At 37.6% G+C, this 17803-nt stretch overlaps 1 protein-coding gene across 11 annotated transcripts in view; it reads left to right on the top strand.

The window, feature by feature from the left end:
- The window catches only part of Unc80 (unc-80 homolog, NALCN channel complex subunit), a 232591-nt gene that overhangs the window by 105345 nt on the left and 109443 nt on the right, over nt 1–17803 (top strand). For 9 of the 11 annotated variants that reach the window (XR_607706.1, XM_008846230.1, XM_008846234.1 and 6 more), the window contains exons 26-27: nt 5457–5622; nt 12999–13099. Coding sequence is in view for 10 of the 11 variants with exons in the window: in XM_008846230.1 (XP_008844452.1) it covers nt 5457–5622; nt 12999–13099 (267 nt within the window). In the remaining variant the exon portion in view is untranslated. Of the gene's footprint in view, nt 1–5456; nt 5623–11078; nt 11283–12998; nt 13100–17803 lie in introns of all 11 variants that reach the window. The other 2 variants (XM_029569914.1, XM_008846237.1) reach the window with 1 other exon arrangement.

The raw sequence follows: 17803 nt of genomic DNA on the forward strand, positions 1-17803 counted from the left end.
TATATATATACCAAGTGAATGGTGCTAAGAAAAAAGCAGGCATTGCAATTCTAATAACTAATAAAAATAGACTTTAAACTAAAACTAATCAGAAGAGATAAAAATGGCCACTTCATTCTGATCGAAAGAACAATAAACCAAGAAGACATTACAATCATGAAAATATATTCACCAAACTCTGGTGCACCCAACTTCATAAAAACAATACTACAGGACTTTAAGACCCAAATTAACCCCAACTCATTAATAGTAGGGGACTTCAATACCCCACTATCTCCATTAGATAGGTCAACAGGCCAGAGACTTAACAGAGAGACATCTGAATTAATCAATACCATATATCAAATGGACCTAACAGACATCTACCGAATATTCCACCTAAGCACTAAAGAATGTACTTTCTATTCAGTGCCCCATGGAACCTGCTCCAAAATCAGCCATATTCTGGGGCACAAAGCAAACCTCAACAAATATAAAAAGATTGAAATAATTCCATGCATTCCATCAGACCACAATGCAACAAAGCTTAAAATCAACACCGGAAGAAATCTAGCCATTTGAACACATGGAGATTAAACAACACACTCCTGAATGATAAATTGGTCAAAAGAGAGAAATTAAGGAAGAAATAAAAGTGTTCCTGGAACTAGATGAAAAGGCTGAACAGATTTTTAAGAAGTTGTGCTGAACAGTGAATCTACAGACTAAGCATAAACATAGCCAAAGTGAATTAATCTAAAATTTAATGAAAACATTTGTTGCCAGGATATCTATAGACCTTTGAGGTATTTGTTTCAGTTATATTTAAAAATATGTTTATTTTTAAATTATTTATTTAACAACCACATGATTAGAAGAAGCATTTCATTACAGCATTAACATATCAGGAAACAGGCATTAATAAGGGAGATAATGGATAAAAATGGGGTTATTTTAAGGGGGTGGGAGGGAGGTTTATATAACACACTTGGGGATAAAGGGAAAGAAAGAGATCAAGAGAGGTGGGATCATAGGAGAAGGGTATTATTAAGGGATAAATGGGGAAAATGGGGGCATTTTAAGTGAGAAACCATAGTGGAAGGTTTAGACAATGTGAGAGATAAATAATGCCTAGTTAGTTTTTAAAAACCAGAGGGAACCATATTAATTCAACAACCTACTGACAAATTATACATACAACTAGCTCAAGGAATATAATACATGTCTAAGCAAGGTTTATCTGAGAATGTTTGGTCTTTTCCCAAGCGTTATCTTCATGGCACATGGTAATTAAAAATGACAGACTGGTGGAACTAACCTTCTTGAATGTCTAACAGCCATACATTGAGGCCTGTACTAATTTAGTCAGAGGGATATAAAGGACAGTTTTTGTACCTTTCCCTCCTAGATTGACTAAGCTCCAGGGGACTTTGAGCATCACTCAAAATGTCCTGTGACTGTGGTGAGTCACCTGTCCTCTTGATCAAGGAGGCCATGGCGACCCCACCAAATGGACTTGAACCAGTGTCCAGTCTACAAAGAGGGTCAACACAGAGGAAACATTTCCTCCATGCTTCCAAGTGAAGCCAGCCACAGTCAAGCAGGACCTTTTACTTATCTTTATATAGATGGAACTGGTAAAAGAAAGGAGCCAGGGGCTCTTCCCAAGCCCATCCCATGTGACCCCTTAGGAACAGATTGTCAAACAACCTTAAGAATAAAAATAAATTGGTTTATCTGGGCCACTGTATGGTCTTAAACACCCAGAAGGAAAGTATAACCAAAGATTAAAGGGATCAATATAACTCTTTAAGAGTCCATGTGTATAGCTAAGGGCTATATAACAAGAAACAATGCCAGACAGGAGATACCTTCCTTTAAGTTGTTGGTCAGGGTGGCCCAAGAGACTCTCAGACAGCAACCCAGCATAGAACTGGGAAAACGAACAATAAGACCCCAATCATGTCTAAAGGAATATTGGCAACTGATTGCTGCTAGATGAGGAAGAGCTGATCTTCCTAAAACAAGGAACCCTGTATAAGCTGACTAGATTCGGTGGATGGATACACACTGGAGAATGTCTGGGGCACCGACAACACAGTGGACAGTAATAGGGATTACAGGGTATATGGGTTCCAGTGGGTGAGGGGGAGAGACTATGGGAGGCTGCCATTTGGGATGTGGGTGTATAGATGAATAATATTGTTTGGGATGTTCTGTATGAAATACACACAAAAAATCAACAAATTTTTAAAAAGTTATATTTGAGGAAGAGCCATAAATATTTGCTCCATGTTAATTAGTAGAGGTGAAACACATTACCATTGAAATCTACCTGATGATTTTATATCCATGTTTGGGTGGATCACAGAAAGTAACTGACTGTGACCAATAATAATCAGATACACAGAGATTAGCGATGCATGTGCAAACATCTAAGTGTTAGTAGCATTAAAAATGAGTTTTTCTGTATGAAACAGTATATTTTGAATGGAGATGTTTTTTAAAGGTTAAAACATCATTCAATTTTATGTCTTATAGGTTTTATACTGAGTTCAATATTGTATAACTGTATTAATTCAACTGTGAACCTAAAAATTTACAGCCAATATTGAAAGAGATGCATCTTTGCTCTGGAAATTGTTATTGAATATGTTAATGCTATAGTGAAATGCTTTGTATGAATATTATGCATGTGAGTCAGTGCATGTACCATGTGCATGTAGTACCCACAGAAGCCAAAAGAGGGCATTGAATTCCCTGGAGCTGGAATTACAGACAGTTGTTAGCTGCTATATGGTGCTGGGAACTGAACCCATGTCCTCTGCAAAAGCAACCAGTGCTCTTAACTACTGAGCAATCTCTCCAGCCCCTGTTTCAGTAATATTTTAATGCCATAAATATGAATAGCTACCCATTACAGTGAGAAGCATAACAATCATAGTAGAAGCTAAAAATGTTCTGAGTTCTGAGGCTTTGAGATAAGAGGTCAGGAAGACAACTTTCTACCAAGAAAATCTTTCTGCTAGAATACCATACAGCTATTTCCAAAAGAGAATAGATTTGCACATGAAATATTTGTTTGAGAATATCCTAGTTATACACAAAGTATAGATGAGAACTAGTAAGAACTTTAAGCATAATAATTAAAATAATATTTTACCTAACTACAATAACCATAATTATGTAATTATTTCATAGATGCAGTAAAATTCTGAATGCCATTTGATGAATAGAAAATATAAACAGTAAAGGAAAAAATGAGTATCATAATGTTGTTAAAATGTATTTTTAATCAATTTAACAGTTTAGTTTTCTTGGGTGAATCTCTAGATGTAACAACTTCTTAGCTCTTTTTCCCCAAAATAATTTATAGTGTTGCTTTTATTCACTGTTTTTGTGAGCCATTTAAAAATATCATAAAAGGAAAAATAAAAATTTTCATGAGTTTCACAATGTGAAAGAGCATAGTAGTCAATTTTTTTCCAGATACTTTTCCCCAAGCTTGAGTATCAAAATTCAGAATATGCTTGTATCTAAACTCAGAAATCTAATTGCTATGGAATTCTTACCAAAATGAAAAGCTTATTAGGTTTTTTCCCTAAAGGGGATTAATTTCAAGGAAGAATTTTATTGATATATTCCTAAAATGATCTTGAAAATATTATACAATATTAAAAATAGAAATCATGTTGCTCCTGTACTTCCATAGACATGACATAACTTTCCGAATATCAAAGCATAACTCTCTTCTCAAACCAAAAATGAGAAGCAGCATGTAGAAGTTAAAATTCTATCTCATGATGACAATCAAAGGCATGGATTTTAATCTTTGTTGAAACTAAGTTTTAAAAACATTTTTGTTTTCCATATCTATTTGATTTTGATGTTGTATGATTATGTCATAATTAGAAAAGAGACAATATGAGAGTAGGTTAGTATTTTGTATGTTTTTCATTTTTAATTCCTCTAAAATTACTTTATAGGGTCATATTAAACATGAGTTAGATGAACTAATCTCTATTCACAAAGCAGATCAGATTTTTCAGTATGGAGCTTTGTAAGGCCAAATTCCTACTGAACAGTTTCACTCTCCCCACTTACTTTGAGATACGGGATAATTTTGTCCATTTTACCTCTCTTATATTTAAGTTCCTTCTAGAAGGGAGTCAGAAATTACCCCAATACAAAATCTAATTTAGTGGCTCTGGCCTTACACAGGAGTTTTCCTAAACCTGAACTGACATTCTGCATTTGTTTCCTAATCAAAATTTATCTTGAATATCATCCTTCTATTGTCATTCTAGTCACAATGTAACCAACTACTAGAAATGGGCTTGTTTGCAACAGCATAGACATGTCATCATCCATTTTTGAGGTCAAAAGTCTGAGAGAGGTCTCTCTGGGCTAAAATCAAGATATTGATAAGGTTGTATTTCTTTCTGGGGTATGAAGGAAGAATCCATTTCCCTGCCCTTTCTCTCTCTGATAGGACTACCACATCCTTTGATTCACTCCCCGTTTCCATCTTCAAAGGCAGTAACAGCATCCTGAAGCTTCTTCTGGCCACAGCCTGTAAAAACCCCTCCACTTCTGAGAATGCATATAATTAGTTGTATCCACTTAAAGCTATTACAGGATAAACTCTCCACTGTAAAGCCTTTAGCTTTAATTTTATTTGCAAAGTCCATGTTTCAGTGTAAAGCAACATGTCAGACTCCAGGGAAGTCATTTGACCATTGTCTGTAAGTCTGATATCCGAGGTCCTGCACTTGGAATCTATCACTTATGCCTCCTTATAGTCTCTCTTGAGATTCTGAGTTCTTTAAAGGAAAGAATCATTTCTTACACCATATACCTAACATGCTTAAAATCAATACACGATTTTTTTCATTAACAGCTAGATGTCAGATGCAACCAAGAAGCTGGACAAAGTGTTAGAAAATGGCACACAGTCTATGCTGTTAAGAGATAATTCATGCAAGGATAAGGTGGAAGCCATGAGTGCGGGAATAGTGATTTCCTAGTTCAAGAATGTTTCTGGGACCACAATCTAAAATTGTCAATAAGAAATATTAAATTCAGAAGCCAGGTGTGGTGGTGCACACCTTTAATCCCAGCACTCGGGAAGCAGAAGCAGGTGGATCTCTATGAGTTTAAGGCTAGGCCAGCCTGGTCTACAAAGCAAGTTCCAGTCCAGGTGGGGCTACAGGGAGACCCTGTCTCAGAAAGACAAAAAAAAGTTAAATTCAGTTGCATATAATTCAGAACGGAGGGAGATTTACCACAAGATTAATGCAGTAGGCTGAGCATGGTGGCACATGCCTGTCATCACAGTGCCCAGGAAACCAAGGGAGGATGATCATGAGACCAGCCTTCTTGGCTTCGTATCTAGAAGCCTGTCAGAAACCAAACAAGTAGCAATACAGAGTCTTGAGGACACACCAGCCTTCACATGCTTCTCACTGATGTTTCAGGACCTGGAGAGCTGCAGGCTTCGTCTAGATCCTGAGTTGGACCGGCACAGATACGAGAGAAAAATCAGCTTTGCTGGGGTTCTGGATGAAAATGAAGACTCAAAAGATTCTCTCCACAGCAGCAGCCACACCCTCAAATCAGATGCAGGTGCTGAAGAGAAGAAAGGTATGGAAAAGCAAGGATTACTCATGTCTCAGGCTTTCTCACAGGATATTGATCTTGGGTCTAAACTACAAAACCGTGTGCCCACATTCTTGGCCACATACAGTACTGATTCTGTGCACTCTACCCAGTGAGCTACGAAACAATACTAGTTTGAGGTTGGATTTGCAGTTAGAAGGGCTTGGGTTCCAATTCCAGCTCAGCAATTTTCCTTCATTAAATCTAAGATCCTATCAGTTTTAAGATGACCCATTATTTTATTTATCAATAAAAAAGGAAAAACAATCCAAAGCAACTGTTTTGCAGCACTCTCTTACCATTTTGTTTTGTTTTATTCTTATTAAAAGAGATCTTTGAGACAATAAAATTGTATATACTATTATTATTGTACATCATTCTTGTATAACTAAAAACAGTCTAACTAAAATATATTGGTTAAAGCTTTTTTTAATTCACTGTCCAAATGCTTAATTACTTTTCAATCCAAAGTTGTCAATGTCCATGTTTTTCTATAGGATAATGTCCTTCATAACATAAGAATGTTGTGATACATCATTTCAGAAGTGGGTCTCTAGGAGTAAAGCTCAAAGATTTAAAATAATAGTAATAATAAATAAATGAATAAAGACAGAAGATCAACACTACCACCACCACCAACAGCAAAGTACTAAAGCTACCTGTGCTAGTTACTGAAACCAATTTGGAATGGTATGAAGCTCGCCTACCTTAAAGTCCTCTTTAGCACTGTTACTAAACACCTCTGCCTTATACCCTGACCCACTTTGCAACCCCTCACTACTACTTTGTCTTGGTCTTTAAAGAACAAAACAGTCTGTATATTTTACTGCTAATACTTAGATGTTCATGGACACAACCAAGATCCATTGTATTACAAGTGCCACTTGGCACTAGGAATTCTAAGCAATCAGTTACATGATGCTATGGTCATTCTCATGTTCTTACATTATGAGCTTTTAGATTAGACCCACACAGAAAATTCCAGCCATGACCTAAAAATTACAGTTTTAAATTACTCATTAGAGGCTTCTCTAAACCATCACCTTCATTATCTGATTTTTTAAAAATTTTGTTACCCTTCATTGTTTTTATTTTTAAAAATTTGCTTTAATACACCTGTGTAGAACACTAATTGTATAACTTGAAATATTTCCCTGTGGACAATGAATGAATGCATCCTTGATATCCTCAGTGAATTAATAAGAAGGCATAGCCCTATATAAGGGAATACAAGATATTTAAATGTGATAAGAATGGAGATACAATAGGAAATGTTTAAATATTTCAGTATGAAAATATTGCCCCAACATTTTAAAATATGCATATCCTGTGTCGTATTTGTTGACTTTTTGGTGAATAGAGGTCATGCTGTAAGATGAATAAGCAAAGTCTCAAGCAATTTCTAAGTAGGAAGACATACCAAGCCAATGTTTTCTAATATTTACCACATTCAAAAAGTATATCATCCATTATTTAAAATATCCCAAAGGTAGGTACAATGCAATTTTTGCCATTCAAAGTTATTATAGCAATCACTGTTAACAAATTCTAAATACTAACCTGCTGAAACTTGAGCAAAGTAAATTCTACATCATCTTTAAAAATAGGGGCATTTCCCCAGTTCGATGCTGGATTTTTGTCTGGCATGAGCTTGCATGTGTCTTGTGCGTGCTCTCACCATTGCTGTAAGTTCATATGAGCAGGTTATGGAATTGAATTTTTATCCAAGGTGCATAGACCAAGATCATATTCATGTTCTAGAAATACCCAATCTGATTTGATAATTCCATATGACAGATAAAAAAATACTATTAACTTTTCACCAATGGGGTTTCTTTTAAATAAAAGCAATAACTGAAGATCAAAATAAATAAATAAATAATAAATAAATAAATAGATAAATAAATAAGAGCTGGAGAGATGGCTCAGGAGTCAAGAACACTAACTGCTCTTGCAGAGGATCTAGGTTCAATTCCCAGTACCCACATGGTGACTAACAGCTATCTGTAACCCCAGTTCCAGGGGATCGGACACTCTCTTCTGGCCTCTGTGGTGTACTTACACACATGCAGGCAAGGTACTCATACACATAAAATAAGAATAATAGACAAATCTTTAAGTTTTTTTTTAAAAATAAAATATTTGGTTAGTTTTAGGAACATGTTAATTTCTTGATGATTATCTTTACTGTTCAAACTCTCGCACCCTCATCATTTTCTCTTAGTACAATTTTCTTGTGTTAACTAACATATGAAAGCTTTTTCATGAATAAACAACAGAAAACTGAAACTGTAAGTAAAATGAGAATTTAACCACAAAAATACTCTTAATTAACTGGCAAAGTCTTCCTGAAGATTCCTAAATATTCTTTAATCCATTTGACACATATATCAGCAACTAAAATCAGTATGAAAATGTGACAATTGGGACACTGCTAACTGTACCAATTTGAAAAAAAAATCATACCATCTGTTTTCACAAAACAAAATGTCAACTCCTAAAATAAATAAGCTGAGAACAATTCCGTTCTACCAAAGAAAATGCATGTTAACTATCCTTCAAAATGTAAGAATATCTACCTAGGATGTCCAAGCAGTCTATAAACCCTTTTACTCCTATTCCAAACAAACCAAGGCTAGTATTTCAAATTACAGACACCAAGAAAATTCTTCTCATATAGCATCCAGATTTGAGCACCTACTGTATACCAGGAACTATTGCAGGTTCCCAGAATACTGCCATAAACAAGAGCATTTTCCCACATGCGTTTCAATTCAAAGTAATTAACACTTAATACCAAATAGCCTTTGGTATAACAGTAAATAACGTGAAATACTAGACTCTCGAGATAAGCGATAGTGGAGCTGGAGAGATGGTTCAGTGGTTAAGAGTACTGACTGCTCTTGCAGATGACCCAGGTTCAATTCCCAGCACCCACATGACAGCTATGAACCATCTGTTAACTCCAGTTCCAAAGGAATCTGATGCCTTCTTCTGACCTCTCTGGTCATTGCATGACACAGGTGCACTTACATGTAGGCAATACATTCATAAGCATAAAATAAAAATAATAAAATATTTTTTCAAAGATAATAGAAAGTAAAACAAATTAGAATGAGGGTTGTGACCTGGAGTAGGAAGAGACATGGTCAGAGAAGACCCTCATCATGGCCCTCATAACTGACAAGGACCAGAGAGACCTGCCTGGTATTTAGGAGCCATTAATGCAAAGGGCAGAAGAAGGAGTATTCTAAACAGAGGAAACAGTGAGGCCAAGGCTGTGATGAGGAGTGAACTTGGAGCCTTTGAAAAAGAGCCAAAATACTAACAGCTGTAGCAAATAAGTTGGGGGAAGAGTGGGAGGAGACAGGTCAGAAAGTTAGGCAAAAGGCAAGTTTGGTAAAAGACGGAGTCTGGTAGATGGGCTGAGACATCTAATTCTTTTTTAAATGTGTTACAGACTTATTGGTCAGTGTATATTTATGGCTTATGTATTTAAAATGTGGAAGTGGGGGAGGAAGGAACACTTACAGGTATTTGCATTAACCCAGAGAAGAAGTAATAGAGTTTTCAACTCCTGGAATGTTTTGAAGCATAGAGCCAGCAAGACTTGCTGTGAAGGATACAATGTGGACAAGGGAATATGTTCTCCAACTTAGATGAATTTGTTTCATTTTGATTCTAGTTCTTATTGGTATAGGGATAAAAGCTAAAATTCAGTACCAAACAGTCTCAGATGACATATTTTATGAACAAAATCAAAGTTGAATTCTCATTGCTGTGTCCCTTGTAAGTAACCAATGTCACAATTCTGACTTAATTTTTTCAAGGCTGCAGGAAGTCTCCAATTATCTTTTGTGTTGGAACAAATTATCAAAATTAAATCTCTTTCAGATCCCAATAATTTGAAGTTATTTAGCTGCATTTGTAGGCTGAAAAGTGTCATAAAACCAGGCAAAAGGTATTAGTGTTTGCCTCTATTAAAAAATCTAAGAATTATCACTGTAATTTTACTCTCTATTTCTCAATCTACCTCCACATACAATTGTCCTAGTGGTCATTAAAAATGATAATTAACCACAAAGTCTCAATTAAGCCTAGAAATAATATCAAAAATACAGTTGGGTGAATTTTGTGCTATAATTAAACTACAGCATATTATGGTCTATGGTTTTGTGGCAATTATACTGCTAGAAATTCCTTCCAGATGTACAGTTCTATCCAGATGTGTTCAGGGAGCCCCTCAAAGTTTGCAGAAGCTGAGCAGTGATAATTTTAGGCTCTTTCAATCTCAAGAGCAAACCAGAGATTAAACATTCACTTATTCTCCAGGAATCCTTCTGGTCTCCTTTATATGCCATTGAAAGTGTGCATTTAACTAGCATTTTAAAGAATTCAGGTTTTATTATAGCCACATAGAAGCTTTTTGTTGGGAGAGAAACCTGAAACTAAAACTTCCTTATTGGAATTTCAAAACATATTCATTGTTTTGATTTTTGTTCACCTTTTAAGATAATTTATAAAACTAGCCTCTTCCTGCTAATGGGTTTTGAGCCCTGAAAACCTTGTTTTATTCTGTTGTTATAAAATCAATACTTATAATATTGAATATTCAGAAAAAAAGACATATATTACATGGAAAATAATTTTACTTTTTATTCTTTTTAAAATGAAGTTTGAAGTTAAAACATATTTCTTTTACCTCTTTTACTTCCCACACTGATGACTGTTTCTTCCTGAATATTAAGGACGAATAATATTTATGCCCTTCTTCATACACATAGACTTTAAAGTTGGCTCAGGACATGCAACTTTTGATTCTCATTTCATCAGCCCTTTGAGAGGAGGATGCTATGAAAGGGAAACCACCTCACACCTATGCTCACCCAAAGCATCCCCATTAGAGCAGATCTCTTAGTGTCTTCACTGAGGAACAGAGTGGAAGCTACTGCTGATTGTTGGAGAGAGGAATACCTCTCATGTTTATTCTTCATGAGCTACTCTAAAGGAAAGGGTCTCTGTGACAGTTTTCCTAATTCTGTATGTCCAATTTCGCAGGAAAAGCAAAAAACAATGGAGTGTGGTTCCATTGAACCAAATAGGAATGTGATATAAATGTACTAGCTGTCCTGAATGATGGTGTTGTAATGGCACACTCATGCTTGTGAACCCTGGGCCAGAGCAAGAGCAGATTGTTCCCAGTCACAATGAGCTTTTATTTCAAGAAAGACACTGCACCAGCCCTTCCTGGTTACCCTGGTCTCCTCCTGCCTGACCAAGCCTGGTGACTTGGAGGCTGGCAGAAAGGCCTCTGTCCAGAAATGCTCCTCAATCAGGCCAGCAGAGAGTTGGCTGATCAAACAAATTGGGGAGAGTGTGAATATAACACTGGCTGGGGAAAACTAAAGGGGGGAAAGCCCTATTTTATTCTTTTAATACAGTTCCCAGCAGGAAGATCAGGATAGGAGGTTCTCGCCTGCTCCAGATTAAAGGAACCCGCAGTTTCCAGGTGAAGAAGGGGGGTTCCTTGTCCAGCATTCGCCGGGTCGGCAGCTTAAAGAGCAGCAAGTTATCACGGCAGGACTCAGAGTCTGAGGCTGAGGAGCTGCAGCTGTCCCAGAGCAGGGACACTGTCACTGACCTAGGTAACACAGAAGAGCGGGGTGTGCAGGGACGTGGGGGGTAGGAAGACAGGACTCAAGTCCTGAAACAGCCAAAGTTCGTTTCCTTATACCTAAATAGAGCAAGAGCAGAGCCATAGCTTAGACAGCTCATTCTGTAGAAAACCACACTCCACTTCTGGGCAGGTCAGTCAAACATTAACATGCACGTGGCACCTGCAGGCCTTGTTCAAGTGTCTATTCTGATTCAGCAGATGGTGTGGGGATCTGAGATTCTACATTTTAACAAGCTTTCCTGTGAAGCTGACACTGCTGATTCAAGGACCACACTTGGAGCTGTGAGAATAGAAAGTACACATTAGGGAAAGTAAACACTTTAATGACAAGGACCATTTTAGAACTCCAGATGCTGTATATCCATGCTTCTGATTAGGACCTTCAAAGTCAAATGTAGAGGCTTCTATATTGTAGTCTTCATTTGACAATAAGAGCACCAGGAAGCAGCAATTGTTTAGATGGACTGCCAGCAGCCGGTCACCTAATTTCTCAGGGATGTGTTTTCTCCCGCCATCCTATAGGAATAGTTCCGTTTACTTGTGGTCTGCTCTGTAGGGATGCTCTTAAAAATTCATCAAATATATAAGAATGAGCTTTGCATACAATCAAAGCACTAAGGCTATAGATTGTTGCCATTGTAGGATCTGAAGAGGCTCCAAATCTCAAAATGTGTTCATCCAAACTGCAGGCCCTGATTGGCCTCTTAATAGACAAAGAAAAGATTAAGTAAGGTAGAATTAACTAGTCAGTAAAAGTCAAAGCACAACCTCTCTGCCGTTCAGTCTCTAGTTTCAAAGCACCAGTAAGTAAATGATGATAGAATCTGCTCAAGTGGTAGCTAAGTATCTAATCAAAGGAAGTTTAAAATAGAAAATGCTTCTACATCCAGCCACCCTTGTCTTTAAAAATAGCTAATTTATGCACTAATTAAGATTCAGCTTACTTCTTAAGGAGACAATAGAAAAAGAAGTGACTTCTTTGGTTGGAGGAATAAAATTATAACATTGTTATATCATTGACTATTTAGAACCTGAATTGAGCAGTTAATCTTGACCAGTCAAGTCAAAGTAATCAAACTAGAGATGTAGTTTTGTAATGTAAAAGATCCGTGAAAGTGTTTATATTTGGGGCGATAGCACCTTTATATTTCCCATAGAGAGGACAAAAAGGTGGCTCGCAGTTGACTTTGTTTCTTTCAAATCTTAGTTTCTCCAATGCCCCTTCCCATTTCTGAGTTGCCCTCATAGCAAAGCCTAGTATTCTCAACAATAATGCTAGTGCAGTGACAGACCCATCACCCTGGGAACTCACTGCAGGTCAGTTGGTGTCCCTGCTTAGCTACAGCTGTGTGGTCTGGGCAGTCTGGAATGGATTTGGGCACACTTGGCCAATAACCGGCTCTTCTCAGCCATGCAAGGACTTGACTGTTTTCTTCTCTGTTCTCATGCCTTAAAATGGAAGCCACCATATCCAAGATCATCAATGTGTTTGAACTTGCCAGTTCAGCTGGTGGTGAAGGGAACAGCTCCTGTTAATGTTGCTCCATTAAAGTCCTGTGCCCTGTAACCATTTGGGCCATGGTAGTCTGCCCTTGGATTCAAAAGCATGGACAATGACACCATACCTGCATGCTCCTCAGAGAGACTGAACACTGAAACTTTTCTTGCTGTTTTCTTTTTGAAGAAGGGAGTCCTTGGAGTACAAGTGAGCCCAGCATTGAGCCAGAAGGAATGAGCAATGCCGGCACAGAGGAAAATTACCACAGGAACATGTCATGGCTTCACGTAAGTGGCAACCTCGGGAAGATCTCAAGAAATAATTCCTTTTGACACAGGGGAAGATTCTTAGAGAGAGAAACAGCTATCAACATGAATTAGCCTCCCAGAGAAAGCAGAACCTCACATTTTAACTGAATCTCTAAACTATTAGTAGAATTATTATTCTGCTGGATTGTGTTTAAAGATTAAGACTAAAGTTTTTTATTATGCATGGGTCACCATATGTCAAGAATAACTATGAGGTACCAGGTCAAGTTGATGGTCAAGATAGCCTTAATGGCACAGGCTAGTCATCTTGGTCAATGTTATACATGTTACTTTGAACATGTTACTGTGAACATGTGCGCAAGATCACAATCTTGGTTCTGTGTTAAATCAGATTTTAAATGGGACAAGCAGACTCTCAATGAGAAAAATTATGCCTTGGAAAGGTATCCATAGTGCAAAGGCAGAAGAAATTCCTAAAAACCTGTAGGAACAGGTTAGAGTAAATATTTGTTCTGAGCATGAAGAAAGAAATAGTGAGCTCTCCTCATACACTGGAGGAATCATGTCTCCAATATATGCACCTCTGTTACTCCTCTTGGTCCTGTTCTTTAATGCAACCACTCTTTTCATTGACAAGATAGATGAAAAATATAGATGAAATTATAGGGGCACTATGGTAGAGACATGGTAGAGACTTGTAGACATGCATAGAATGTGCAACACCAAGCATGACATTTAATGTAAAATGTGGACTTCGGCTGGTATTTCAGTGTTGGTCAATTGTAGTAACTGTATCCCTGTGGTGCGGGTGCTGAAGGAGGGAGACGTTGGATGTGGGTGGGCACAGGGTACACTAGGAGCTATCTCTGCTTTGGCAGAAAACTGCTCTACAGCAAAGTTTATCAATTTAAAGTTATAGAGGTTTCACAGAATGCTAGTTCCCTCCAAAGAGAATTCACTCTGTCCTCTGGAAGATAACAAAAAATTCTGATTTTTGTTTTCCCAGAACAATGAATTTTCCAGAATATCCATTCTATTTGACAGCTTGTTTCTGGGCAGCTTCTTAGCTATTCAATCAGCAGCCACCTAGAAGGGAAAGCAATAGCTCAGTGTCTGCCTTCCTCTCTAACCTTACTGCTCTACAGGAGTTTGGCCACTCAATTCCTCCCTTTGGCAATTCTGAATTCCAGTTTTGATCTCCCATCTGCCAGTAGATTGCCTGAAGCTCTTCTTGGCTCCTTGGCCACCTTGCTAAGAAATAGCAAAGGCAAAGAGAAATGGGGTGTGTGCTCATGTCAGAGAATGTTTTTTTACCCACACAATTCCTTTCATGTCAATTGCCTTACCCTCTGTGCATTCAACTATATGCATTATAAAAATTTCAAGTGTGTGTGTGTGTGTGTGTGTGTGTGTCTGTTAGATATTAATTTGACAACTTGACTTTCATGATTGCTCACCTTTAGCTGTGAGCTGCTTCATCATGGTTGGAAAAGAATCAGAATCACTTTCTATTGATCCATCATGAACTCCCACAAACTCAGAAGAAAATAGCACATGTGTATTATCTCAGTTTCTGAGGGTCATGAATCCAGGCACAGTTTAGCTGAGTTCTCTGCTTCATGGTTTTTGGCAAGGCTGAACCCAAAGTACTAACAGAACTGAGGTATTTATCTAAAGACATGACTAGAAAAGGAGTTACTTCCAGACTCATGTGATTCTTGGCAAATTTTCAGTTCTCAGTCAGCCAGATGTTGACCAGAGGCTACTCTTTTCTTTTTATATCTTTTTTCTCTTTTTGGTATGTGTATGTAGCATGTGGTGTGTGTGTGTGTGTGTGTGTGTGTGTGTGTGTGTGTTATGCACACATGAGTGTGCAAATGTGTGTATCTGTTCCTGTGCTTGTGGTGGTCAGAGGAGAATGTCCAGTGTCTTGCTCTATCACGTTCCACCTTAATCCCTGTAAGAAAGGGTCTTTCACTGAACCAGAAGCTTACCGTTTTAGCTATGCTGACTGGCCAGCAATCTGCTTCTCTCTACTCCCCTACTGCAGGGGTCACAAGCACGTGAAGCCATGCCTGGCTTTTTGTTAATACTTGGGGTTCAGACTCGGATTTTAATGTTTGCACAGCAAGCAGTTTTACCCACCGAGCCATCTATCCCAGCCCCAGAGGTCACTCATGTCCTTACCATGTGGGCCACTGCAACATGACAGATTGCTGCACTGAAGACAATAAAAGAGGCTGCAAAGGAGGGAGAGATCACAATTTCATGTAACTTAGTCAGAAAGGAGTCATTCCAACACTTTTGCCATATTCTATTGGTTAGAAGCAAGAATTTAGGCTAACTTAAACTAATGGGAGGTTTCACAAAGTGAAATCATAGTGTGTGGATCACTGAGATTAATCTTAACAATATATCTACTAAAGGAATATCAGCAGTGGAATTTTTAAGTTATAGATATTAGATTGCTAGGCTATCTTTATCCCTAAACTGAGAACTTCCAAATCAGAATTTTCTGATGCAAATTCTAGTATTATGCTCAGAGTGTGTGTGTGTGTGTGTGTGTGTGTGTGTGTGTGTGTGTGTGTGGTTATGCTCAGAGTGTGTGTGTGTGTGTGTGTGTGTGTGTGTGTGCGTGTGTGTTTGAAAGGCTTCTTAGTGTTTCTTTTGATCATTCAGACTTCAGAATAACAAGGGAACTTTTAGAGTTATATGTGTCTGCCTCATGACACAATATAAAGTAAAGTATCAGGAGATGTACATCAAATCTTGAGAGACCTGGATATTCTGCCTAGACAGCACTTGCATTTGTTAAATTTTGGGGATTTTGAATATTGTTATTTATCTGTACCTAAGAATAAGCAAGGCATGTTGTTCTTAAAGTAGCATGTGGTAGCTCTGCCTGGCAGGTACAAGCGACCTTATCCATGTGGACTGGCTTGGTGTTCTCATCCAGTATGGTGCACACTCCTTCACAGGTTAACTGTCAAGGTAGGGGCTAATTTTCTCAGAACAGAACCATTCAAAAGATTAATCTATACATATTTCTTTTGAAGGAAGTCTACCTAAAAAACTATAAACTTAAGGTCTAAGGGGATGGCTCAGTGGTAGAGCATTTGCCAAAACATGCAAAATTCCCCAAATTTGGTCACTAGCGCAACAAAACAAACACAAGTTACAAACTTGGGGTGAGGAAATGTAGCTCAGTGATAGACACATGCTTAGCATGTGCACAGCCCTGCCTTAGATCACCAGAGTTGCAAAAAAAGTTACAGACTCAAGGTTCTTCATTTATCTCTTAAAATAGCTATCTTTTAGATCAACTGAGTTCACTTACAGAATCCTAATGGGGAATCTTAGGAGATGAGAGTATTTAAACCTTATAAAGCTCTTCTATAGAAGAGCTAGAACAGCCTGAAAGCAGGAGGGTGGGGTGGCAGAACTAGTGGGAGAGTAGCAATGAGGCTCCATGAACTTGGGGTTCAAGTTCCAACCCCAGAGTGGGCGATGCAGAAATGTTTCCAAACCCCACATAGTTTGCATGGGAGTTTAAGGCATCCCCCAGCTGTCAAAGGTCATTAGATGACTCTGGGACTGAATTTCTCATCAGAGTATACTTTTCCATTTGGCTCCTATCACACTGTAACACTTGAGATGGGAAGTAAAGAAGTATGGTTTATTGTTAGCTCAAAATCTCCATTTCAAACTGTTTGGAAAGCATATACTTCATAGTAATTTTCTAGAGTGTTTTTTTTCCATTGATTCTTTTTTTTGTTGTTTTTTAATTATTTATTGCATAACCAAATGATTAGAAGAGGCATTTCATTACAACAGCATTGACATATCCAATAACAATTTCTAGAGCTAAGATGGTTCTCTTTCAAAATTGGCTGTAAATTATTAGGTTTACAGTTGAATTAATACAGTTATACAATATTGTACTCCGTATAAACCCTATAAGACATAAAATTAAATGTGGTTTTAAACATTGAAAAAGATCTCAATTTCATTATTAAAATACACAGTTTCATACAGAAAAATTCATTTTTAATGCAATTAACACTAAGATGTTTGCACATGTGCTTCTAATCTCTATATATCTGATTTTTACTAGTCACAGTCGGTTACTTTCTGAACACCTTGGCATCTGAGCATGGATATAAAGTCATAAGGTAGAAGTCAATGGTAACTTTTTCACATCTACTAATTATTAAGGAGCAAATTTTTATGCTTTAAAGAATTATTATTTTTTAATTTTTTAAAAAATTCAATATTGTATAACTGTTACATCTACTAGTTATTAAGGAACAAATTTTTATGCTTTGAAGAATTTTTTTATAGACCCACTTCCCAGATAGTACCCTCCCTTAGCCTCCCTCCCCCCACTAGAGCTCTTATACTCTGATATCCCTGCTGCTGTCTGCTGGCTTGTTGGCACCCCCAGCCATTCCCCACTACTTGTTCTTCTGGTGAATCTAGTCAGCCTATCTAGAGGTCTTTGTTTTAGGAGGGTCAGCTGTTCCTCATCTAGCGGTATTCAGTTGTCAATATTCCTTTGGATAAGATTGGGGTCTGCTGTTCGTTTTCCCAGTTCTATGCTGGGTTACTATCTGGGAATCCCTTTGGCCACCCTGGCCAACAACTAAGAAGGAGGTATGGCCTGTCTGGTGTTGTTGCTTGCTATGTAGCCTTTAGCTATACATATGGTCTCTTATGAAATTA

This window comes from Nannospalax galili, unplaced genomic scaffold (genome assembly GCF_000622305.1).
Source record: "Nannospalax galili isolate Female #2095 unplaced genomic scaffold, S.galili_v1.0 scaffold281, whole genome shotgun sequence".
Taxonomy (NCBI): domain Eukaryota; kingdom Metazoa; phylum Chordata; class Mammalia; order Rodentia; family Spalacidae; genus Nannospalax; species Nannospalax galili.